The sequence below is a fragment of the Prenolepis imparis genome, unplaced genomic scaffold (assembly GCF_030444845.1).
Source record: "Prenolepis imparis isolate NDT839.2.m4 unplaced genomic scaffold, iyPreImpa1.0 SCAF_13, whole genome shotgun sequence".
In the NCBI taxonomy this organism is placed as follows: domain Eukaryota; kingdom Metazoa; phylum Arthropoda; class Insecta; order Hymenoptera; family Formicidae; genus Prenolepis; species Prenolepis imparis.
Genome location: NW_028141171.1, coordinates 11233863 through 11261009, shown reverse-complemented (window position 1 = coordinate 11261009; position 27147 = coordinate 11233863). Strand labels below are relative to the sequence as shown.

Sequence of the window (27147 nt, the reverse complement as noted above, 5' to 3'; positions counted from 1 at the left end):
CTCTTTTCAGGGCGAAGAAAGGCCTATAAATGTACGGAACTTTGCAAAAATTGTACTTGTAACGTTTGTGCAAATGTTTTTCTTCTCTTTATAAAATAAAATAATTCAACTTTCATTCTTTACTGCATTGTGAGAATATACAATGCGACCATTTTCTTGTAGAATATTTGTCAGAACATTTTTCAGAAGAACAATCGATCGAGCGAAAATCGATATTAGACAATTTTAATTTAAAGACATAATAAAATTAAAGATTGAAAATATTTTTTAACGAGCATAATATTTTTAGTTTTTCTATTTCTCTGCGAGTGAAAGGAAATGAGATAGCAGATTATTACGCGATATCGATATAGCGTGAAACTTATTGTAGTATCATTTCGGCTCCCGTTTTCTCGCCCTCAAATAGCATTTTTACGAAATTTGAGCAAGCATCGCGAAATACTAGAAGTATATAGTCACGACTACGACGGGCGGACATTCGAAACTCGTAACTCGATCGTGCACCGACTTTGTCTGGTAACGTCGTGCTCGCTAAACACTCGTATTCCCTCTTGTGACTTTGCATAATTCGATTTCTTCGGCTTTAGAAATAATCTTAATCCCACCGTTATGAGAAATCGCAAATAATTAAATTATATTTTGAAACATTTCTCTCTCGGCGACTCAGTTTTGCAAAACCGATCGTTTTTGCGTGAAATCTTATCCCGACGTAGAACAAGAGTCTGAAATACAAAGAGTAAATTCCTTAACTAGTTATTTACATCTATTTCACTTTCGATAATAATGACACGACGGCTGGTTTTTGATCTTTGAAAATACTTATTCCGTTGCATCGTAGCATTTTCTGGGCGGCCGACGCCTGCTGATTGGCTCCGCCGGAAGTGGGTCGACGAAACCGCGGGGTTCCACTCGTATATATACTTGTAAAAGAGCGCGGCGCGGCGCGGCGGTCCAGGGTCCAGCATCCTTGGGGTGCCCCCGTCCTTGGGGCGCCTCTTTGCAGGTGTAGGTGGTCCCCGCGACCGGCAATCATTTCGCTTAATGACGAGAGCTCTCGGTCCTCTTTCCTTTCTTTGGTCTCAGATTATCGCACCGTGATTCTTCCCTTATATCCACGGACCACTTGGGTTCCTTCCTCCTCTTTGCGTCCTCGCCCTCTGCCCCCGTGCTACCACCTTTTATCCCTGAACTCTGTAATTTTCTTCTAGCGACCGTGCCACCACGTCGCGCCGAAATTGGTGTACGCTGGAACGATTTCGTGGAAATGTGCCGTCGTCGCTAAAAGAGGGGAATCGGGCACGACGGTGACGGTGGCATTTTCATCGTGCGGGCTCGACCTTAGAGGAAGAAGAAGAGATGAAGAAAAGAGGAGATTGGGCGAGAACGAAGACGAACGAGCCGAAAGGGAACGACGAGAATTAGGAGAGGTAAGGTAATAAGTAGAGGAGAGTATATAGGTGGATTGAGAGAGAGGGAGGAAGTTCTCGTTCCGAGAACAGTCGTACGATGAAGAATCGTTCGGCAGTACCGAACCTCCTCGCTTTCCTCTCGACGTAGAGATTCGCAGGTGCGCCAATTTCTCTCGTCCCGATGCCGTAGGGACGCAGGCAAGCGTGACAACACGCAACACATTTCTTTCTATCATGCCAAAAATGATACACATTGGCCGCAGATGGAAGTCATTATTATTACAAAGAAGTGTTTTTGCTGCCGACCGTCTGTCGATGTCGAGCCACCATCCTGGATATGTAGGCGCGCGCTGACGACTTACCGAGAAGGAGTTCTCTCCTCCTGGATCTCTCTCTCCTCGTGTATCTGTCCGCGAAACAAAATTGGCAAACAATTCGAAAAGCCGATCCGCGTATTCCCACGTCATTAAAGCTAACTACCTACTGTCAATTCGCGTCGTCTTCGCCGGAATTATAAGATCGCGCGCTAATAGCGCATTATTTCTACGCGCGCGAAATTCACGCGCGTAAGTGACTTCCGCACACACAAGCGACTTAATTTCCGGGAAAATATTCGCGTGTCACTATGGTATTATATGCGCGTCGTCATGTTACGTGATGGTGCGCGCGCTCGCTCGCTCGCTCGCTCTGCTTCCAGCACCTGCAAGAAAAGCCGAGCGGTTGACCGAGCAAACAATACGGACGATGATGCACCGTCCTGAACGTATTGTCCGCCGCGAGTAGTAGTAGGCGGCGGATTTATCTGCCTACTCGTAGAGTCAGGTAGAGAGACTAGAGAGACGAGAGAGAGAGAGAGAGAGAGAGAAAGGAGAGGGAGAGAAAGAGAGATACTAGGGTCCTCGACCCCCGGGACACGTCGCGTCGCTGCTCGGCGGCCGACCGGCTGCCGCCGTCGTCGTCGCCGTCGGAACCGATGGATCTTCCTTTCGTTCCTCGCTCCATTTCGCACCGATCTACTAATTATCGATAAGTTCGGGAAATAACAAATCGCGGCGCACACAGTTGCACTTCCTCGTGACGCGATCCTCGATTCTTAACGGAACGTATTAGCGAATCGTAATGGCTAGTTGCAACGGATTCCGATTCGCGACGGTTCTACGATGATTGCCGATCGGTGTTTATTACCTCGTCTAATTGTCGCCGTAAACATTCGTTAACTTTTAATCGCCGTGCTCGACAAGTATTTCAACGAGATTCTCTGCAATCGAGGAAACGACGACAATCTAATATTAACGATACCTTGAATTTTGTATTTAATTAGTATATTGATTTTTTTTATCAAATTATTATTGTGGTTGTATTAAAAATACTATGACATTTGATATTTTTTGGCAAATATTTTCATTATTTAATGATATTATTATATATGCATAATGCTTATTGAATGTTGAGTGATATAAGAGCAACATTAATTTTTTTATCTCTAACATATATCATACATGTGTGTGAATATTATGATTTTCATAATTCTTTTTATTAAAAGACGATATAGAATATTATAATACACATATACATATATACAGTATATTGTTATCTATAAAATTTATCGCGTCTTTAGAAATTGTCCCTCTACAATATAAATTATTTTGCTCGTCTATACACGCATGCATTATATATTCCAGGTTGATAGGCGAATTTGAAATGTTGTTCGATATTTCATACATCTATGCACAATTAATATCAGAAGATTGGTTTCATAATAGAACATCAAAATATAATAATTATTATATATGCTGGAGATATATTTAGCAATCTCTAATCTATTATAATACAAGATAAACGTCATTGATCTGAAATTTGAATCATCACGAAAGCGTCTGTAACATTTGAAGATTTTAGAATTAATTTGAGATTTCCCCAACACGCGATTTTGTTCCATTTGGTTGTAGATAATTTGCATGTCACATTCGAAAGGCATTTTCGTAATCTCGATTCGCGTGTCTAACAATAATATACATAAGAGATGGCACGCACATTCCTATAGTTCCTTCTCTCGTCATGAAATTCCAGCATCTTTGCGATTTATCTTATTTCGACCTTAAGTCATGGAGCAATTCGTGGGATACATTGCCTAGAACTGCTCTTGATATTTTCCTGGTCACGTTGCAAAAATTCCAGAACCTATCCTCGTCTTTAGTCATTAGACAATTCGTACGAGACATTGACAGGTCCCTTCGTCCGAGAATTTCTTTCTCGAAAAGCCCATTTTCGTGTAACGCGCGTTTCTAGGAGACGGCACGTTCCCGTAGCCGTTTTTCTTGTCGCGTCACGAAATTCCAGGACCTTCGGCACACGGGAGACGCGTACACAAGTACACAGGAGGGGCTCTACGTAGGGCCCGACGCGGAATGAGCGCCGACGGTAAGTCGGTTTCTCGCATACCGGGCGCTCAGGTAGGTAGATAGGACGGCGATGCTGAAGAGGGGGGAAGAGAAGGAAAAGGATGTGTGAGGAGAGCGCGAGCGAGTGCGAGTCGGCATGCGGGCAAGCAAGGCAGGTATAAGAGAGTTTGGTATGGTCTAGCTGCTCGCTGCCGCGAAGCCGAAGCGCGTCGAGTTGAATGCCGGAGCGCAGTTCCCGGTTGCGAGCAGCATCGCTGCTCCCCTCTCCAAGATGGCCGCCGGTTCGGTCCAGCTTCGCGCGACCCCCTTCCCTCCCCCGTCGAGTCCAGTCGAGTCAGGGGAAGGGTAGACATCGCAGGTGCCGCCATGTCAGTGCATGCCTAACCTCGAAGCCGCGCGGAACGGACGTTGGGCTCGAGTACGCGACAAACATTTCGTCGTTTCGTCGACTTTTCCAAGGGGACTTTGCTTTGAGTTGGCCTCTGATTGCAGGGAATCGCGTATACGGACCGCCCATATACGCGACGTAGGATCAATTCCTCCCGTTCGTCGTATATTTATCTCGAAACTACGCGCGTTAAAGTCTCCGGCGCGCGATACCAAAAGTGTTCCGATCGCGAGGCCTCGGCCTATCGTGGAAATATCGACGCATGAACGGACAAGATACGCGTCCCAGCAGTGCCGCGGAGAGAATCGCGATTCGCGAGCATCTCGGGTGAATCGTAAGTGAATCGTAAAAAGTATCGTGTTACTTGTACACGGGTAGAAATTGTTTATCGTTTATCCTATCAGTGTGTATCTCGCGACGAGTGTGTATAACATTGACAGTTCCAAGTTTGTGAATTTCTCAGAATATGCGTCGCGCATTATATATAATTATTTTTCCGTTTGCATCGTCTCGTCTGATTATTTGAATCTCTCTTCTAGTGAATAACTACTTGGCCGAAGATCTTATTCGCAACCCAGAAGAAGCGGACGTTTTACGTGAAGAATGACAACGGCAACGACCGGCCCGGCACATCGCGGAACGAATTAGGAGCGTCGTGATCAACGGGTGTTTCTGCGACGCAGAAACACGCTGAGGAACGGAAACGTGTCCCAAGGACAGATGCACGAGACGTGTCCGACGGGACGGGACACCATGTATGACGCGAGACTATCACGCCGGGTTCACGACCGGTCGTGCTGATCGGTCCGATTACCAGGTCGTCGTGGATCTAACGCGAGGAATGTGCCATATCTCGCCGTCGAGATATTCCCGGTGACAGCGAGGATAGTTACGACGTGTCTATAGCTGGCGGAGAAAAATAAAAAAAAAGAGAAGAGATATCGTAGCAAGGAGAGAAGATTTCGAAAGGCAGAGAAACGAGACGTTGTAATCCGATACGTTCATTCGAAGAAAAAAAAAATCTCCCCCCGACGATATGTCGCGAATCGCGTCGGGAAACGGTTCGTGCGGTCACGACAGGTCGACGTGAGTGAGACGCAGTGAGACAATTGCCGGTTTTCGGACGCGAAGCTACGTTTTTCCCGCGAGAAAAAAAGAGATAATATTCCGCGTCGGTGTAAGTGATACTACGGTCGAGAGAAACCGAGGATAAAAGCAGTGATTTCGTGCTTGGTTGGTGCTGGTGCTAAATATGTTAGGTTAGGTTAGGTGATAATAAAAAGGTGCCGGTAAAGGAAGGAAAGCGCCGCGTGCTAATCACCGTGAATTTCGTTGTCGCGAAGGAGACGGGGAGAGGAATTTCGTGCGAGCGAAAGAAGGAGAGGGACAGCGAAGAGAAGACTCTCAGTGTCGTCACGCTGTGCGACGTCGGAAGACGCGACAAGTGATACGTTTCTCATTCGTCATCGCGCCTCGTGTACTCGGCCTCTCGCGAGACTAGCGGCCGCGTAGGAATGGAAAGATCGAGATAATATCACGAAGACGGGTGAGGAGGAGGAGGAGGACGGCCGTGGCGTGGTGTTGGAGACCCCCAGGATGCGGCATCTGCTACTGTTCCTCGTCCTGGGAGCGACCCTCGCCCCGGGCGCGCTGCCCGAGCACGTAAAGTACCTGGAGGTCTCCGAGAATGCACGGCCGGGTACCAGGGTGGGCTTTATCGACGCCGACAATCCGCCGTACCTGATAGTGTCGGTGCCGGGTTCATCGGTGGAGTCCGATCTGATCGTCGATCAGGCGACGGGGGAGATAAGGACGAGGGTACAGCTGGACCGCGAGACCCGTCCGTCGTACAGTCTGGTAGCGCTGCAGCAGAACGTGCAGGTCGTCGTGAATGTCCTTGACGAGAACGACAACGCGCCAACCTTTCCCGTGGACTACGTGGACGTGGAGTTTCCAGAGAATTCGCCTCGCGATGCCAAACGAGCGCTACCACCTGCCAAGGATCCCGATCTCGGCCAGTACTCGACGCAACGCTACGAGATCATCTCCGGCAATCACGGCGACGTCTTCCGGCTATCGCAGCATCGTGGCCGCGACGGGGTCCTCTACCTGGATCTGCAGAATTCCGGCTCGCTGGACCGGGAAGCGCGTTCGCGTTATCACCTGGTGATCGAGGCTCTCGACGGCGGAGCGCCGCCACTCCGCTCGAGCCTGCACGTGAACGTGACGGTGCAGGACGTCAACGACAATCCGCCCATCTTCAATCAGACGCGCTATGTCGCGTGCGTGCCGGAGAACGCGACCGTCGGCACGCCGGTGCTGGCGGTGAACGCGACCGACGTCGACGCCGGGGACAACGGCCGTATCGAGTACTCCATCAATCGCCGACAGTCCGACCGCGAGGAGATGTTCCGTATCGATCCGGAGACCGGCATGGTCTACGTCAACAAGGCCCTCGACTTTGAATCCAAGGAGCGTCACGAGCTCGTGATCGTTGCCCGGGATCGCGGCGCCCAACCGCTGGAAGCCAGTGCCTTCTTATCCGTACGCGTGACCGACGTCAACGACAATCAGCCGGCCATCACCGTCATCTTCCTCTCGGACGACGCAACCCCGAAGATCAGCGAGAGCGCGCAACCCGGTGAATTCGTCGCCCGGATATCCGTCAGCGATCCCGATTCCAGGACCGAGTACTCGAACGCGACGGTTACGCTTACCGGGGGCGAGGGCCACTTCGGTCTGGCCACGCGAGACAACATCATCTATTTGGTGGTAGTGGAACGTCCTCTGGACCGCGAAGAGAAGCCCGTTTACGATCTGTCGGTGGAGGCGACGGACGCCGGCACGCCGCCTCTGCGTGCCGTGCGCACCTTCCGACTGCTCGTCACCGACGTCAACGACAACGCGCCCAAGTTCGCGCGGGAGAGATACGAGGCTCATCTCCTGGAGACGTCCGAGCCCGGCACGTCGGTGCTGCAAGTGACCGCGACCGATCTCGACGAGGGCTCTAACTCGGCCGTACGTTACTCCCTCCTGAACACGACGTCGTGGTTTGCGATTGACGAAATCACCGGACTTGTTACCACCGTGACGCACGTGGAGTGCGAGGTCGACCCGGCGCCGATCCTCGTGGTGATCGCGACCGATTCCGGACGGCCGCCCCTGAGCAGCAGTGCGACCGTACGAGTGACAGTGCACGATTACAACGACAACGAGCCGATCTTCGAGAAGCCGCTCTACAACGCCACCGTGCCGGAGGACATGCCCGTCGGACGCTGCTTTCTCAAGGTAGGAGATACTTGTGTTAAATTACCATTCCCACCATAAAAAATGCATATTTACGCACGAGGAATAACGGAACGCGTGCACACACCATTGGAAATACTCTCTCTCGTTCCAATTCATCCTCGCGCGGGTCTCCCATTATCCGTCCTAACCGGCGACGGAGGATCATTAAGCCAGGGCTCCTTTTGTCCGTCTCTATACTCTCTATAATACGTCCGTCTCTAACAACGAAGCTCGAAAAGAACGAGGGACTCGAGAAAAATGCAGCCAGGCGTGCTCTACTTCGAGACACTTTCCTCCCATCTCTTCGAGTTCTTCTCGAGAAGACGTGCGTGAACGATCACGTCCGTCGTTACACTTTCCACTGTCGAAGAATCGAGATTGCGAGTCTTGAGCGTGAATCGCGATGCAGTCGCGCGACCCCCTTTCGGAGATGCATCTCTCTCTGCCTCTCTCTTTTGGACACCGGTATATAGTATATCGCGGTACGAAGTGATGACCGTAATGACTCTAACCACCGTCTGACATCTGGCATTAGGCACTCGAGCTTTCGAGTGGCAACGCCCGCAGCAATTGTTGCCGTTTACGACTGCCGTGCGCGCTCTCCTTCTCCCTTCACCCTCTCCCCATCAATGATTCTTCTCTTCTATCTCTTCTCTTCTTCCTCTTTCTCTCTCTCTTTCTCATTCTATTTCTCGTTTTCGTTCCTACGCGCACACTCGGCTTCTCGTCTCTCTACATCTCTTCTCCCTTCGTCCTTTCCCTCTCCCTTATAATCTTTCTCTCTCTTTCTCTTTCTCTTCCCTTTGGTCTTGTCCCTCTCAACCATTCTCCTCGTATCTCCTTCTCGTTTCCCTCTTATCCCGTTCTCGCTCGTACGTATCTTCTTTCTTTCTCTCCCTCCTTCACTCGCTTCTGGTCCCTCCCTACCTCTTGTTGGTCCGCTCTCGATCCTACGCGCTATAGACCGCATTCCCGAGCGCAACGACGAGGCAAAGATATATGTATATGCATTCGCGTGTGCACCGTTCGCCGTCACCACTGCCGTTGCAGTTGCAAAGCTGCATGCTCGATAGCGCTGCACCTGAAAAGTCATAATTGCGATATTTATAATATATATACATATATATATATATATATATATATACGTATTTCGCGCTACTTTCTCACACGCGCGCGCGAGACAGGTGACAACGCTCGCGTTCTTTCACGTGCGAATGAACGAGCGTAAACGCACGACCATTTATTTACAAGCGGATTATGCAATCACACGCGTCTCTAATACTCGTAATACTCGCGCTGCATAATGCAAATTTCGTTTTGTAAAGTTGGCCCCCCAACCGAGGGGTGTCTCACTGTCGCAATCATGTACATTTTTTCTGGAATTACGCATTATTTATTCGCATTCGCATTGATTTACAAGCATAAAATAATAATAATCCAGACAACATTGTTATGACTTTTTTAATATATATTTTACTAAATATAATTTTTTAAATCGTTAATATTTATATATTTAATTTCAAATCTAATCTAATTTTATTTGTATTTTGTGTGTTCAAGTTTATATAAAAGAAATTTTTATTAAAAATGTTTTTTAAGTTGATTTTTAAAAATTTCTGAATATTAATCACGAAGTTTAAAACAAGACATTTTTTAAAACTTATAATTGGGAACACGTAACTTTTTATTATATCTTTATTATAAATATAATATTTTAACGGCGCATTACATGGAATTACTTATAGAATTTTCGGTAATTCGCAATACATATACAAATTTTTGATGAGTTAGACACCCCTCGATTAAATTCCTGCTCAATGCGACGAGCTTAAAAGTTTTAATTTGCGGAAAGCTGATAAGTAGCTCATTATTATGCACCATTTGTTTTTTTTATTTTTGAAAAGGGTGACCAGCTCGAGGAAGAAGGGGGCTCGTACGAGCGTCACTCGCACCGGAGTGTACAAGAAAGCATTCCAGCATAAGTCCCGCCATAGATCCCTCAGATAATTATCTGCGTCTGAGGAAAAGAGAGAAAGAGAGAGAGAGATAAAAAGCCAACCCCGGAAATTTCTGTTCGCGTTTGCACGCGCAACGCTGATAAATTCTGGACATAGTAAATGCACGACACGGTCCGATCTACCTTCCTGATCCCTGTCGTGCACGCGCGACCCCGCACGTTTCATCCGGAAAGCGATCTCTCAGCCTAATGCTGAGTACGTTGATGTTGTTCCGATAGGAGATACCGCTTGCGCTCTCTTCGTATAATATTTCGAGTTTTCAGAAATTGCTACGCACACCAAATTCCGGCATCTAATCCGCAATTCGCAAAAAAAAAAAAAAAAATGTTTTCCACTTGGCATGATCGACCTCTCGTTACGGACGGGTTACCTATCGCGAATATCGTCGCACGAAGTGCAAAGTCCTCGGGTGACGAACGACTGACGAGGACGAATCGTTGGAGGAAAGGCACGGGGTTTATTTCTCGTTTAGGCTCTCGCACGTTTCTTCCCTCTGTGAGAGAAAAGATGACGGTATCTCGCATGAGAATGCGGGGCGACAAGGTTTTCGTCAATGTCGGCGTTAGACACGCTTAGATTGATTTCGAAAGACGCGTCAAGGAAATTGACGTGCCGCTGAGAACGCGGGTACTTTAGCCCTGCCGAGGTTCTTACGCTGTTCGTATAGGAATGTGTCGCGTCATACTGTCAGTTCCCGACCCGTACCGTGATACACCACAATCTTGTCGTCTCTCAGAATCTGACCGTTCTAGATTTTCTTGACTTGTCTCTCGTGGCGTGTTAACAAGTACGATTACACGATTAGAAAATATTCGACACAGTTTCTTATTTTTTTCACATACAAATTATATTACCAACAGCTATGATTAAAATAAAAATTAAATCGACATTTTATAGATAATTATAGATGTTCGTCTATAAGTAGTGATGAAAAAAATGCGTTCGTAAGTAATAAACATAAAGAAACAATAGAGAAGAAATCTTTGTATCTTCGAGTGAGAGAAGGAGAGAGAAGTCTTCTCTTCGCTCGCAACGCGCAAAGGGCCCTCGCAACTAATTTCACTTTCAAAAGTGCCTACCTCGCGCGTTCTCATTATTTATCTGCAATTAAGAATCTCGAGGGGCGTCGGCACTCTGCCACGCCGACGTACCCTCTCTTGTCCCACTACTGTCTGCTCCGCTCTCCTCCCACTCTTGCGATCTCACAGCCACTTCTGCATATACCGTCTGCGGAGACCGGAGAGGATCCTGACTGTTCGGGTGGTCTCGCACCGGCCCCTCGGGTTCATCACAGACAGCGCCGCGGCGAACTCGCGGCTCCCGACAGCGTTCTTCGTTCCTCCCCCCTGCATGCGTGCGATTCCTCTCCCTCTCTTGATCTCTCTTTTTCTTTCTGTCCGCCTCGAGTTAGACCTCCGCCCTCCCGGCGGCTTTCTCCCCTTTGTCTCTTTTGCTTTCTCTCCCTCCGTCCTCTCGCGATGCGCTCATCTCGCTTAACGTCAAAAAACATCGCGATTTTATCACCCCTTTCAATTAACTTAACAATATGCCAGATACACAACAAGAGATAGCCAATAGTTCCGCAGCCGTAAGCATGGTCGAGGGAGGCCGACGGAATGGCAGGGCCATCGGCATCGGCCGCCGGCAAAGTTTCGTCCCGTGTGCGGTTGAACCGAGGCGAAGGCGAGTCAAAGCGATGCACCGAGCCGCGCCGGTGCAAGCCGGAGGGACGCGCGCATAACATATGCCTCTCGAACTCGAGTGACGATGCCCTGGCATTGAAACGGGCCTACTTTTCGGCGCGCGTAATCCCGATCGTAATGTCGTGGCCATTATGCCCGACGATCCCTTCTCTGTCACTCTCTCTCTATTCCATCCTTTCTTATCTCTCTCTTTCTCTTTTTTTTTTTTTGCCTGTTGCATCTCGATACGTCTCGGAACTTGCCACCGCACGAGTCGATAAGGCCCCTCGTGTGCATATTGAAGTAGGTACTCGCGAGGACATACAATGTTGGCTATCGAAGAGAAGCGACAGTGTTTTTTATTTATTTATTTATTTATTTATTTATGCTATCGTCCCTCTCATCCCATCGCACATACATATATACGCACGCCCACACGTATATACGAGATATACTTGCTCTCTTTTTTTCCTCTTGCATGCCTCTCGAAAGATATCCCGAAAAGTTGCACGATGACAAATGACCGGTCTCGAATAAATCATCTATATTACGGGACTTATCTCTCGGACTTAGGATCTCGCGGAATATTTCTCGTCGTATCGCGAATAAGTAATAGCTACCGATATTACGCCGCGACTCGAATTTTTATGTCCCAAAAGGTAATCTCGTTCTCGAGATCGCGCTCGTTACTTACTCGGAGGAAGCGCTGGCTTTTTTTACCGCTACGCTATTTGTTCTTTTACAGCTCGTTACGCCGCGACGCTTTTTCTCCGCGGTGGTTAAGGAGGGCCCGGGGGCCCCCGTTGACGAAATGTTTCGCCCCGCGCGACGTAATCTCGCGTTGCATTATTTACCGCGACGTGTCGCCGCCGTGTCGGCCGGCCAACGACCGAGTGTGCTCCGGGTATAACGCATTTCACGCTCGTAAAACATTAATTATACGTATCGAGATTAAAATAAAGCGTTAGATTCCTTCCCGAAACCACTTAACGACACATTCCGGTCGTTGACTTTTGCAACGTCATTATCGCGAAATTGCCCCATTGTATTGGCCGAGAGAGGCACAAGATCACGTGGGCCGCGGCTTCTGTATCGAAAGTGGCAGGTAAGAGCATCTCTCTCCCTCTCTCGATGGTTTATTGCCGATCAATCGATCACGATTCTTATCTTCCAACTGTATCGAGATAGCGAGATCGCATCCGATAACGATGAGAAAAGAATTACGGTCAAATGTTGACTAGACGAAAATGTCTGCTCGAAAATTGAGTTACGTGGAAGCGTCTTTCAAGTCATAGCGCGACGATGAACAAACACCTTTATTGTTCAATGATTGATATAGAAACGAACGAGAGCGGCTAACGGAATGTGATCGTGACGGAACCGTGTTAAAACGCGTTTTTTTACCCCCTGCAGTAACCGAAACGCCTCTCCCGTGTCCATCGAGATCGGCACAGTCATCGCCATCGTCTTTATCGTTCTTCTCCTCTTCTTCGTCGTTTTCGTCCTCTTCCGCGTTGTTATTGACATGCACGCCGATAGATTACGTAGCGGTCCATCTCTCTCTCTCTCCCTCCCTCTCTTTACCTATATTTTATCCACCCATCATGCTGCCTTTCTTAATATTTTACGCTCGGAAATTTCCATCCAAAATTTCAACATTTAAACATTCTATGGGAACATTTCAGAAAACGGGGAGACGGCGGTATATGAATACGCGATAGGGGTATAGTCTTGAAAAAATCGGGAAAGAGTCTATACATTTGCTCAGCTGCAAAGTGCAGCGAGTCGAGTTGAGAAATAGCTTGTGGATCATTTCAAGGACGCGGTGAGACTGGTAGAAGTATCGTTGCACGTTTGAAATTCCTTCGACTCACCTGGAGGACTCGCGTTCAAGTAATTGCTGTCTTCTTCAGTTCACCGAGTGCCTCTAACGGTTTACTCGTGTCGGAGATTCGCATGGTTAGACACGCCGATTCGAGCCTCTTCATACATCTCTAGGGAAAACTTGTCGCCTATCGAAAGAGAATTAAAGGATTAATTAAGACGAAGCGGGAGAGATTGTTATTATACAGAGGAATTATTTATTGTGAAAACGAAAAAAAAAAAAGATCTCGCATTATCTTCTCTTTTTTTTTCTCTCTGTCCCGTACAACTTGCGAAAGTGAGAGAAATTCGTGGACGAAGTTCGCGCATTGTGCGATGAGAGGAAGAAAGATTTCCGGCTGTATAGTTCGGAGCTCGCGTGAAGAAACATTTTCATGAATAAATATTACGCTTTTTTTAGTCGGAGAGCGGCTGGCCGTCTGTCTCACACGTCTCACTCTCACCTTTTCGTTTATCACGGAATCCGCGACCGGTGCGCGGCGTTTTTACCCTTTCCCTTCGTTTTTAATGGTGCACGGATATAGTTCGTGCCTTGCTGCGGGGCTCCCACCTTGCTCAACCATCCACGTTGTCGTCAACTTCTTGTTCTTCTTGCTCTACGCCTTCTCATTATCGTGCTGCCGAAATGTAATGGGTCACGGTTTGAACTGATGCTCTCTCTTTCTCTCGCGATTTCATCAAAACGCAGAAAAGAGCAACAAGTAGGGCACGTTGGAAATGCGAGCTAATTTAGTAATAAGTATTCGACTCGCGCCATTACGTAATAATTAATTACAGCTCTTAAGAGCGACTGAATGAAGTCGTTTGTCGAATTTGTCGTCAAGTAGATCTAGATTCCGATTGAAAAGAAGGGAAGAAAATCAAATATCGCGACAATAACTACCTCCTCGCGCATCTTTCTTTTTTTCTAGATAGAATAACGAGCTTCAAAGTGTTCTAATGATCAACTGATTTAATGACAGCCTATTTAAATTATAAACCGGTTGTGCGATCTTGATTGAACGACATGGAAAATAATGTTGACGGGAATTATTTTCGCATCCTATCGATGCGCGATTGTAAAGAAAAGAGCGACGGTAAACGGTTGATAATGTTTTGTAGAACTCGATTAATCGATTTCGTTTTTCGAAACGAGGCAACGATATATTTATTTATTTTTTTTAATAGCGCAATCATGTAACTTATAATATCGAGTGCAGACGGAGACTTCTCGCTTATACGCCTACTTTATTTGAACAACTGGTTTCGCGAGAAATTAATTTCTTTAATTTATAATATACTTTCGAAACCTGTTACCATTGCCTTTACCACTCCGCTTATTTGCGGCAAATTTAAAATTAATCCCATTTATAAGGTCTAAAATTAATCGAGAACTCGTTATAACGCACGTTATTATGGCATCGATCACGCGATTCGCGTACAAAAATAATTCGAGCGAATAAAAATCAGCAAATAATTTCGGAGCGACCACATCGTTTCACCGATCGTAGAGAGTCTCCTCTATAAGACTGACTTCGAAGAGCTCTCTCGAGGACGCCGAAAAGCCGGCGTTCGCGCGGTAGATGATCTCGGGCGAGAGTATCCCGGAGGCGCGCTCACGTCGTTCCATCATCCCCGTAACCGTATCGTATCGCCCGGCCGGACTATATTACGGTTGTACGTGGTCTATAAGCTGAGGAGAGTAGCGGAGAGTCACGGCGTGCGCAGTCGCGCGGCAAGAAAACCCCGGGTACCGGAGACCTCGGCGGATCGCCCGCTCGTAACTCGAGGTAATTAGAATCAGAAGTATCTCTTCTTGCACCCTCCCACTCTCACCCTCTCTCTCCTCGCTCTCCCTTTTTCTTGTTCTTATTCCGTCCCTTGCTCGGGGTACCTCGTGTACTCTGTCGAGTCGTCGTCTCGTCACCCCATGCGGCGCGTTTGCATATACACGCACGTGCGTAAGCGATGCGCAAGGTAGGTCGACCGTGGACGACGTACGCGCGCGTGCGACTCTTCTTTCTTCTTCTTCGAGTCCTTGTCCCTCCGTCAGAGACTGTCCGCGTCTTTTAAGGTTTTACTATCTTTTCCCTCTCGCTCGCCCTTACACACTTTCTACGTACGTATTTTTTTCTCCTCGCACCTCGTAGAATTCCCTCTGTTTATTGACACACGGATATCCTCGTCATTATTGACACGTTAAAATAGAGATTCTGTGCAAGCGCTCGTGCGCTGATGAACGACAAATTTAACTGGCCATAAGTTCTAAGTAAATCGGAGAGTTTAATAAAATTAGCGGAATTTATTTGCAATTCTTCGGGAATAATTAGATTTGCATTTATATATGTTAAATGTGTAAACATTTCTTGTCTCGAATTATGAACGTGGTCGTGCGCAAAGCTTCGCGAATGTATTAGCGCGTTCGTTGTAGATGCACATAAGAGACCCTCTAAACGTAACATTGACCCGATACAAATCGACGACAAACATTGCGAATTGATTCGTTCATCGTGTCGCGCTGCATCCGTCGATTTTCTACGACTACCGTATTTACCCTCATATTTTCTCCTTGGCCTAAAATTCACTTTTCTTGTGGAGCACGACGTAACGATGCGATAACCAAGTTCAGCTAGTTTATTAATGAATAATCAAATATTCCCTGGCGCGAAAATGCGATGTTAAGAGAGGCAAAAATTTGATCTGTCGACGGGTTTGTCAGTCTTCCTACTTTCATAAACTTGTTTCCCGCTACGTACCACAAGTTACGAATCGCACCGATGACGCAACATCCCAACACGCATACGCACACACGCACGTGGTCTGGATTTGTCAAGGTTCCGTCATCACCATCGCGTGACCGGTTCTAAAGGATACAGATGTAGCCGGGTCGACGAGCTTTATGTTTGGCGATGACCCCGTGTTAGGTGAAGGCCGCAATAACGACAACCACAACGTGGTGTCTTGAACGCTGCCGCGAAGTGTGAACTCGGCATTTTTGCCGCCTGTCTCCGAACCATTCTCGATCTGTCATTGAGCCCGACCCTACTGGCTGGAGAGAGAGGACTATTAATCAGCTTGTGCCGGTCGGTGGTCCCTTTAAACAGATTTAAAGGACGATACCGACAAAGGAACTCTCTCTCTTTCTCTCTTTTCGTCCTACCGCCTATTCTTAAAAAACCTGGTGGTATTTCCCCATTATGCGCTATTCCTGCCCGTGCGAAAATATCATATCTGTCTAAATTCTATTATTCGTTCTCTTGTTGAAACGCACAATATTATGTCTCTTTATAACTTTTATTATTTTCGATATATTTTTATACGCTGTGCTACAATTATTGATAGGTATTAAATTTCGGCCTAAATATTACAAACTTAAAAAAAAAATTTTTTTTTTTAGATGTGAACCTTTCTGATATATATATTATAATAGTTTGACAGATATTTAAAAATTGTATCTGTTGTGTTAGTTAGATTCTATTATATCGGTCGCGTGTAATTGTCAAAAACTTGTAAGCAAATTGTACGCGACTGGCGAGTATATGGGCATCGTAATTCAAAAGATATATCGTCCGTAACGTAATAAGAGTCTCGCCACGAATTCGCCCGCTAAATGTAGATTACAATCTGCCCTTATACATCGCGTCTCTTTCTCTCTGTTGTAACGCGGTTCTTATACATGCAACTGCGGTTCCGTAGCGGCAGCGACGACTAGCGACGAGAGGAACCAGGAACTGTTTAACATACGGTAATGGTCGATTCCGCCTTTTTGTTCGTGTCATCCTGTTACACGTGTGATACAGTGACGTAGTGCTGTTGCGCGTTTGTCCTCCGACGATAAGAGCGCGCACGCGGCGTAGGTGCGTGCATTCTCGTGCTTGCACTCTCTCGTATATGCACCGTGTTCGCCGGCGTGCGTGTATGCGATCGGCCGTACACGCACGCAACGAGAATGCGCCGGGAAGTTAGGATTAGCTCTCTTTTAAGTTAAAGCCCGCGGGGACTGCTTACCTCTTTCTCTCCTGCGCCATGCCGCGCCGTAAGACTCCGGGCGAACGCTAAACGTAGAATGAAACAAGAAACATCTGTTGCCTGAGAATACTAAAATTACGTCGGCGTGCCGTAAAAGCTTCCTTTTACCGCGGATTTAAATATTCGTGCGAGAAACCCGTTGCGGCGAAAGTTCGACCACATAGACGCGGTAACAAGACGAAGGTACATTAACGCTTTATATTGTCCGCGTTTATTGTATTCAGGTATCTGTAGAGCACAATAGCGCACAATAGCGCACCGAATGTGAAAGTATGTAATTTTACGATAGTTATTTACATATTATGAACTAAAACATATTGATATTCAAATTGAAACAGTTTTAAATTAAAACACGGTTTAGCAGAGTTTCTGTTTTCGCAAGATGGAGCGATTATTTACATAGACCCAACGGTGATGTTACCAAATTGATACATCCCAGTCTTACACACGCAATTTTTTACGGGTTCGATGCTTTGAAATTCCTTTGTGCGCGGCTGTTCCTTTTTAAGGGCTGAACAAAGGAACGATTCCTCGGTACGTTTGTCACAGTCGGTTTCTCTTCTAGGCAAACCTGCCTCTAGGTGGGGTAAAGGTGAGGTAATTAGACGGTTCACCGGCCCGGCTTCCAAAACGAACTCTGTCCGGTGCGTTTACTAATGAAAAGGGAGTGACTAACGACAGATTATTAATATTGCTCGGCGATCTCGATCTCCCATCTAGCACGATATTAAGCATCTCACGCATAAAGCCGGTTTCTTACCTCGCAGTCTGTGATATCCGCGGCGCGCGGTACACGATGGCTAATTAGAAGGGTCAGAGGCAAAGAAAATCCTTCGGTAGAATAGACCGTATCGCCGAAAGAAACATTACGTCAACCGTTCGCTCATTAGTTGACGTTCGTTGTATCACGCCACCGATACGATCGGTGATTATTTTTCTCGTAGTTGGAAAAAGATAACAACTCTCTGATTTTAATAGTCGACTCGATAAAATTGGCTCGATATCTAAAGAGCTCGAGTAATAATTAAGTTACTTTACCCGTTTGATATTAACAATAACGGTGTTTGACGCACGTCTTGGTTACGTTATTATATTAAAATCTTTATCACGTGGCAACATTAAAGCACGCGTTGAACGTCTTGGTGATTAACGATGGTCGAATGCTTCCACGAAAGTGGCAAGATAATTGGGCAACGATGACATTAAGGGACTTAGCGCTAAACCTCTCGTTATAATTACTGACTTTCTCGCTCGCTTAACAACAAGAGAAAAGAAGAATAGACACTTGAGTTGCCTGTCTCGCGGAATGAATTAGTCGTCTTCCCTCGATGAGAACGGTGAGGATGGTGAGGAAGACTCTTCGTAGAGCAGACTCGCATCGCGCGAGCATCGGCTCATTAATCTCCTGCAGTAATTGCGACCATATTCTGAGGGAGCGTGGTTAAGACTCTCTTCTCGGCTACCTCTTCTCCTTCTCCTTCTTTTTCCTCATCCTTCTTCGCTTCTTCTTCATCTTCTTCATCTTCTTCAACGTTCTTCCACGTCATCTGCAGCGAGGGATAAAAAAAAAAGGAAGAGGGGCGAGCGCAGCGGGAAGGAACCTCGATACCTGTCCATCAGCGCCGATCGATTGCCAATAATAGCGCGGTCCCGGGTCCCGATCGCCGATCTTCGGCAAGTTTTTAACGTTTCAGGGTGCTCATCAATTTCCCGCGATGCTTTGCGCTTCGGACGCGCGGCAACAGACATTGCTTCTACGCGCGAAATTGCGTCAACGACACGTTTCTCTTTCTCATCGTTGTATTCCGTTGCCGCTCCGCTGTCGCCCAGCATTTCTTAATTATGCGTTCTCCCTACCACATTTCTCAGGTGACGGTAAATTAATTATGAGCTTGCATATTATTTGAATGGCCGTGGTTGCTGCTGCTGTTGCCGCCGGGCCTCTTCCGCTCGCATTTCTTTCTTTCTTCCTTTCGCTCCCTTTCTCGTTCCCTAACCGCCTTGTTCCGATCTTCTGCTTGCGCGGATGCCGCGGTCATCATTAATTATCGGCCGATGTAATGACTCGGACGACCGAACCCATGAGCGGCGGCCGCCGTAGCGACTCGATTCGGCGCTTTCGAGGAGAGGTGTTTCCTTTTAACGATCGTAGCTGTACTTTAGGGACCTGCCTGCGAAACCTCGTGCTCGATAATTTCGTTGGACGTATTAAGGGATACGTGGAACGCGCGCATAAACATAAGTACAAGTTATATACGAGGTAATTTCTGGCCTGAACAGTTTTTTGAAATCATAAAGAGCCAAGGGAGTGTACTACTTTGTTCCACCGTTTCAAATTTTTCTGACACAAAATCGGTTCGACTATCTTTCTTTCTTATTTCTTATATATCACCGGTAGTTTAACATTTAAGGTCTGCAAAAAGAAATATAACAGAATCTTTCGCCGAAGGAGATAATACGTTTTTAAGCTTCTGCCTTAAAGTATCGAATCCCTTTGAAATTATTATATCTTTTTTTATTGTCCAGAGAGAACATTGTGCAGCCTATGATTTAAAGAATCCATCGCGCGTGATTGACGCCGTTAATTCGGGTCTTCGCCCTTCGATCAAAGTGACGTCGTAGCGAAACGCGAGACGACGCGACGCTGCGCCGCGTCGCGCCGGTGGGGTAATGGGTTCCGGTTCCGAATCGACCGCGCACTGCTCTCGAGGGCCCCGCATCCGTAGAGATCGCTCCCGCTACCGATTCACGAGAGATGAGAGATCACGATCGAGGTAGCCGCGCGGCGGTGGCGGTGGTGGCGGCGGCGACGGGGCGCTATACGAGAGAACGATCCGACAGCACCCTCCCTGTCGAGAGTTGCCCCGGGGCCCCGCGTGCGCTGCAACGAGAGTGAGTAGAGGCCCACATCGCGCGCGGCGTGAGGCGTTCCGCACACAACTCACGAGGTTGTTGACATAAACGGTCCCGGACGTACAACGTTTTAATACAAAGTTCTTTACGATCCCCGGGCCCCCCCGATCCCGGTCCGACGACGTGGCGGTGCGCGCGCGTGCGCTCGCTCGGGCTCCCGCGAGTAAACGGGGCCGGACGGATGGACGGGAAGCGGACAGGGCGGTTTGCCGGTTACGCGGTGGGGCCCGCTCTCAAGATTAGGCCCCGTGGTGCGTATACGCGTCCGCATAAATCCCGGCCCTCCCATAAATTGCGATACGGTAGCATTAAAGTGAAAATAATGTATGAAATTTGCCTTTTGATCATTTTGTCGGCCGGGGGCGCGCGGCTTCCGCTCTCTCGCTCCCGCGCCCTCGGGGCCCTCTTCCCTCCACCCCTCCGCCCTTTTATCTGCCCGTCGTCGTTATGCCTCTCGATCAGACACGCGCTTCTTCACCGGTATCCAAATATCCGCGCGAAATAAATCGAGGCAGATATTACGACGTATAGAATTTGTCTGCAAACTTGCACACTTTAATTGAATCTGCTTTTATATAAATCTCTTCTCTCGCGTTTTATCACAAGTGCCACTGATTTTTTCAACGAGCAATTAGTTATTAAAGAATATCGATAACGACATATAGTAATGCTAATAGTAAAACCGTCGTACTCTTTTTTGATTATTTTTCGCGGTTGTAAAATATGAAGCTGTAAATATCGCGATCTGCCATACAGTGTTGTTGTCGCGCGTAACACGCGCCATCATCAGGGGGACGTATCTGGCGATACGTCGTTGAAGGATGCCCTAATCTCGCATCGGGCCCGCTGGGCGCAACGTTCGCGGCCGCTGCACGTCCAAGGGCCTCATACTCCTTCCGCGAGTCCCTCCTCGAGCTCGTGTTCATGAATTGCATGCTCTCGCTAAGGGAACGCGGCCTTCCTAGTAGCCGCTACTTATTTAGCCCTAATTTCTGTCCCGGGGCATCCGCTGAGGTATCGTACCGCGTCGACGTGCGTGCCCCGCGATTACGATGGATGAAGGTCAAACGGGAGCACGCGATAATAAGAATTCCGAGGCCTTTAATCCGATATGCTACCGTGATTTATTGTTAACGCCGATATTGAATTTCTACCACGTTGTACGTAAACGTTAATTCTTAATTATTGTTTTATCTTCTTGATGAAAGAACGATGCTGGAAATTTGCGCTTAATTGCATACGATTGTCAATTGCATCGTTTCGTGCACAGGTATAACGCATCGCGCGCACGCATCGGCGGGTGTCATTATCAGCATTATTATCGCGGCAACCGTTACTACAAATCTCGAGTCTGTAACTGTACCTGCGGAAAGATAACGAAGCGACTGACTTCCTGGATATCTTTATTACAGCTCCGAGTAAAAAGACAAAAATACCGCCGTAAAGAAATCCATCTCCGCGTATATGTACTGATCTCGCCTGGTAGCCGGAAAAAAACAAGACGCGTGAGAGACGTTTCCTCAGAACCTGGTTATCATGGTTCGCTCCACACGACGAACATAACTCGCAGTCCCTCGACGATCATCTAAACAGGAATTCGCGAATTCGCAGGTCATATCTCTTTCCCGTTATTTTATCAACATATAAAATAATCGCGTTTTGTCCTTACGAGTTGAAGTTAAAATAGTGTCAGGACTCGATGACTTCCGCACTTTCTTATTGTTAGTAATTTCACGTTATTCGCAATTTAATTTTTTTTTTATCCAAAACGAGAAAATTCAGCTTGATTTATCGAAACACTTCTCGGTCGAAGCCTTATAGGAAGCGTTGCATTGCTTATATCAAGTTATTTTATCAGTATGCGGAGAAGGCTTTGGACTATAAATCTACTCTTTCGCAGTGTTTCGGTCCTTTCTTAATTTATGTCGTCACTTATTGTTAGATCCTCAATGTTTTGTTCGCGAACGAAATGGTTGCATCAATTGTCGTCGGAATGCTAACCGATGGATAAGACGGTCGAAATAACAGATCTGCGAAGCTCAGAAAGCGAGGGAGAAAAACATTTATTTCGAATGGACTGCAAATCTGTGAGTTTATATGCGGGGGCAAAATCCGATATTTATAAGTGATCAAAAACCGGAATGTTGTCGCGAAATGTGCGAAGCACGGAAAGCTTTTCTTGCAAGGCAATTTGTGCACATGTGTTTCATTATATGATTCCATTTTACGATTCCTTGAGATTATTTAAAAATAATAAGAATATATCTATTTCTAATTATAAGTGAGGTACGTTATAATAATATTTCGCCTGTTATTAATATCAAGTTGTGCAATAAATAATTAACGATGCGATAACATTTTTAAAAATTGTCTTGAAAGCTTGAATTAATTATTTTCAAAAATAATATATGTGAAATCTATAATATTTATGAAATTTATATAAATATGCACTGCAGCTTCGATGTTATATAATTTTTGTAGCATTATTGATATGTTTCCATTTATTTCGATGCACATGCTGCAGCATGCACGTACATGCGACTAGCTTAAGAGTCTTCGCATCCCTCAGTCTCTAGCACGGCATCTCGCGACATTTATCTTGCACGTCGTTTCGGAATTATGCAAAATGCATCGAAATCTGAGCGTATTCTCAGCGAGTAGTGCGATCACGCGCATATTCCCCATGCACTCTCTGAGAATCTGTGTGTGAGTGGCGCGGCCGTAACTCATTGTAAGTTTGCGCCGGCCGTGCCCCGCGCTTAACTCACGTGCATGTCACTAGACCGCTGATGTACAACGACTACGTGTCGGCTTTGCTTAGGACGCGATTACGCGCTAATGCGTTTCTCGTTGCGTGTGTGCCTGTGCGTATATGTGTGTGCACACTGGCCGTTATACTCACTGCCGCTATGCCACTTGCGGCCTGCGGCGACGAGCACAATAATTGACATGTCGAAATTAACGAGATTCTTATCAAAATTCTGCATGTATGCGAAAGACTTGGCATGTACAGATTATTATTCGAATAAAATTGTATGCGCGCCGCAAGAGAAATATTAAGGGGGTATATACCTATGATCTATTTTCGGGAATTTTTTTTCAGTAAATAACGCAGTAATTAATGCAGGGTTTTTTTTTTTATTTCATTCGTTATATATATTTGAGTATATATTAAAAATTATTAGGTTTCATAAAAAATTGTAATTTTTATGACAAGTTGTGTGCACCAGTGATGAGCGTGCAGTGTCTGCATGATTTTGCACTGTAGGTTAGTTCGATCTGAAAAATAAAAATATTTTCTTTAAAGAAATGTTATAGTTACAAACTGTCGGGGGCTTTTTCCGATTTTCGATTTCGTTTTTTTTTTATAACAAAAAAAATGGACAAATTTTGAGATAAAACTAAATTTTTCTTTGAAGTTATCTAATTTTGTACATTTTTATAAATTAAAAAATCCTTCCGACAGTTTGTAACTATAACATTTCTTTACAAGAAAATATTTTTATATTTTAGATTGGAATAACCTAAAGTGCAAAATCATGCAGACACTGGGACCATGCACTGGTATACACAACTTGTCATAAATTACAATTTTTTATACTTAATTCTTGATATACATATACTTAAATATATAACGAATAAAATTTAAAATAAACTTGTATGGATTACTGCGTTATTTACTGAGAAAAAAATTCCCGAAAATAGGTCATTATTGCGCGCGACAAAAGTATGTACCTCCTTAAAGAAATTTTCTATTTTATTTTATAAATATATAATATTTTATAAATTTATAAATATAAATATTTTATAAATTTATTTTATAAATATCAAGAAGTTCTAAAATCATATAATTTTAATTTTGCAGGTATGTAATGCGATTGAACAGCAAAGGCGACAACTATTGAAAGGAAACTTTTGGTGAGTGATTCAATTAGAGATTATTTGCAAAATTGCTTTTTCGCGTATTCTAAACCTAAAGCGTATTTGTACAGACAAACACCGATGTTTTTGAGAGATTTCCGTCGCGATCGGGTACTTATATCGCCGTTTGAGTTTCGTTCGAGTTAATCTCGAGAGGATGGTTGTCCATCCATCGCGAGTCGTTCGGTGATTATTTTAAGGCGACACTTCTTTACTCCGCTAAGTCAACGGCCGCGAGATAAGCGGCCCGAAATTGAAATATCTCAGGAAGGAACGAAAAAGAGAAAGATGCCCGCACCGAATAATTGAGCATCGTCGACCGTTTCTCTATACCGCGGGGATGAATATTTTCATCTCTCGGCCATTTCCGCGAATTGCGTGGAGCGCGTGACTTCTTCGGACGCAGAAACGCACGGGTCGACGGAATTTGTGCGCTACTGCGATCGAACGCGAATTTTGTCGGTCTGTCGGGTAAACTCCTCTTCTACTTCGTGTTGCCAAGTCCCTTCTCGCCCTCCTCTCATCTCTCCGATCGCGAATTCTTCCCTCGGGCCTATCGATTTCGACGAGCCGCGAATCACGAAATCTATATCGAGCGTGCAGGTGAAATAAGAACCCGCGGGGACAAGGGATGAACGCGAAGGGCCGGGAAGGGGGGAGGAGAGATGCACGCAGCAACGATCGAATAAAATAATCGTCGAAATGATTTAGACCGGAGACTCCCTTTGTCTCTGAGCGATGCGGCGCGGCGCGGCGCGGCGTCCGATTCGAGGCATATCCTTCGTTTAGGTAGACAGACGGTATAATTTCGTCGGGTCCGTGTCATTTCGAGAACCTTCGCGGCGCGACTCCTCCTTTCCGAGGAGCCCTTCCGACTCCTCGCGCGTTCCTTTACCTGGAAGATTCACTTTGTCTTTCTTCCTTTCTCACTCTTTCCCTTTTCTCTATCTCGTTTCAATCTTCTCGTCCTACTGACTGTCCTTCCTCTCTTCGTCTCATCCTGCCCCGTCTCATTATAGGCGGACGCCTATATCGCGTGTGTCTCTACCGTTCTAAGACCGAGCGGTCATTTGCGAAATATTCGGAGCATTGCGTTGCCTAATGCCCGAGGACGCGCGATCGAGCCCTCGGGCCTAACGTTAAAGTACGTTCCAATTCGTGGATCCTGAATGTTTCGGAGGTAAACGAGCATTCCTTCGTATAGACGCGCCACGAAAAAACCGGCGGATGTTAAAAGTAAAATTAGAAGTAGGTGGATTAGCGCGGACTCTTACATGCGGTCAGATACAAGCTGAAATATCCAAGATGTGTGTGCGTGTGCAGGAGAGGCGACTAGGAATGTAGGCGCGCATATCTGCCGCTATCGCCGTCGTGTCTGTAATTGCGGACGAATCGTTAAACATGCAACGACATCCTCGAGCACGCGATCTATTTCGGAGTAGCTTTCCGATAGATCTATGAAATGCTGCCGTTCGGACGAGAAGGAACATTGCAAATTTGTCTGCACGCATTTGCGCGTGTGCGGAATTGAGCACGCGGGAAAGAACCTCTTATTTCTCTCGACGTAATCTCTTTATCAGTTCTCATCTCTCTCGACGTAAAATCGTATTTTATTGCTACGATGACCTTTGTGAATCGTTCCTCGATAATTATTTTTCTCACTCTTGCTACTTGATTTGAGAATCGCGTTATCTGTCATTAGTCAAAACGTCGAATTATCGATATTTAATAAGTAATAGTGAATATCCAAAAACATTCGGCGATGTTAAAAGTATCAAATAATCTTCGCGCTTAATGACGAAGGCGTCGTCTCATTTTGTTTCTCGATATCTTTGATTTGTCGAATATATCCTGCTAATTAATGCGTCGTGACTATCTTATGACTATCTTAAACTGTCAGATTGTTATTGGTGCGTTTCGACGTTGTCATTGATGGAGAGGCGTGGTTTAGCAAGCGCGACACACGATTCAATCTCCAGCAGAGAGGCAATAAAGGCAGGGCTTTCTTGTCGAAAACGTTTAACGCTTTCCTCGTCCGTGCAATTTCCAATATCAGGTCGACACGTTACATCACTATTCGACCTTTACGCAATGTAACGCCGCAGATTTTCACGGCTCGTCGGCTCCGTCCGCGCACGGCGAACGAAATATCAATTCGTCTCGGATCTATTTCGTGAAAGAGCGCGAGTGTGCGCTGCCACGGGTGGAGAGAGACGCGTAACGTGAATTTGATTTATGCCACATTGAGTCACGGTGTAAAGTCACGTTAGTTACCACAAAGACTATCATATATCACTGCCCGATCGCGCGAGGGAAGTGCAAGGGCGACTCGAACGTGAGCGCTCGTATACGCGCCACGTTTAGCGGCTAATTTTATATCGTATCGGATCGCGCTGTAAAATACCACCGCCCACGTTTCTAGTCGCCTCTCTGAACTGATCTGGAAAAAATCCGGCGAATACCTTCGGCGTAGACGGGTTCGCTGTTCGTCTCTCGAGAGAACCTGACTTCGAAAGCTTCTCTTTATGTGTCCAACAAGAGAGCGGGAGCGTTTTCGAAGAAAGGTATCACGCGACGTATTGAGAGAAGAGGATTTCTGCTGTAAAGGGCGAGATGGGATGAGAAAGGGAAAGAGAGAGGGGAAGGAAGGGTTGCTGGTCCTTATTACGGTTCGGTCGTTCGCCGTCCAATTAGAGCCGTCTAATTGGGCCCTCGTGGAGTCGCGGGGATGACGGAAGTGTCGATAAGGCGGGTGCAGGTCGTCGCGGCAAAAGCACGATCGGACGGGCTCGAGAGAGGGACGAAGGTAGGAGTAGGATGGTAGAAGAGACATACAGTCGAACCGAGCACGTATACACGAGTGACGTATCCGAACCGAACGTATGCGGCCCTCACAGAACGAAGCGAGGCGCGAATATAAATCACGGCGCGTTATATACCCGAGCGTGTGCGGCTGCGCCAGAGAGCACATTTGCAACACGCGAGAGACCGCATCGACACACGGCTGGCTCCGGATGATCGGAGTGATCTTCTTCTTGCTCTTGTTTCTTCAGCTTTTCCTGCCGGTCGTTCCTTCACGCGTTCCGCATTTCTCTCTCTCTTTCTTTTATCCTCTTCCTCTTTCTCTCTATTCACCCGCCACCTTCATCATCATCACTACCGAGAACACATAGCTACCACCCTTGCCTCTTCTCATCCCTCGCCCTCTCTGATCCCTCTCCGCAAGAGGAGAAT

At 46.5% G+C, this 27147-nt stretch overlaps 1 protein-coding gene across 2 annotated transcripts in view; it reads left to right on the top strand.

Moving 5' to 3' along the window:
- The first annotated feature begins 1214 nt into the window (after positions 1–1214).
- Ds (dachsous cadherin-related 1) overlaps positions 1215–27147 on the top strand; it is a 270526-nt gene continuing 244593 nt past the window's right edge. The window contains exons 1-2 of one of the 2 annotated variants that reach the window (XM_083053564.1): positions 1215–1427; positions 4739–7487. In XM_083053564.1, coding sequence (XP_082909690.1) covers positions 5796–7487 — 1692 coding nt within the window. In that variant the 5' untranslated portion in view covers positions 1215–1427; positions 4739–5795. Of the gene's footprint in view, positions 1428–4194; positions 7488–27147 lie in introns of those variants that run through there. The other variant, XM_083053563.1, reaches the window with a different exon arrangement.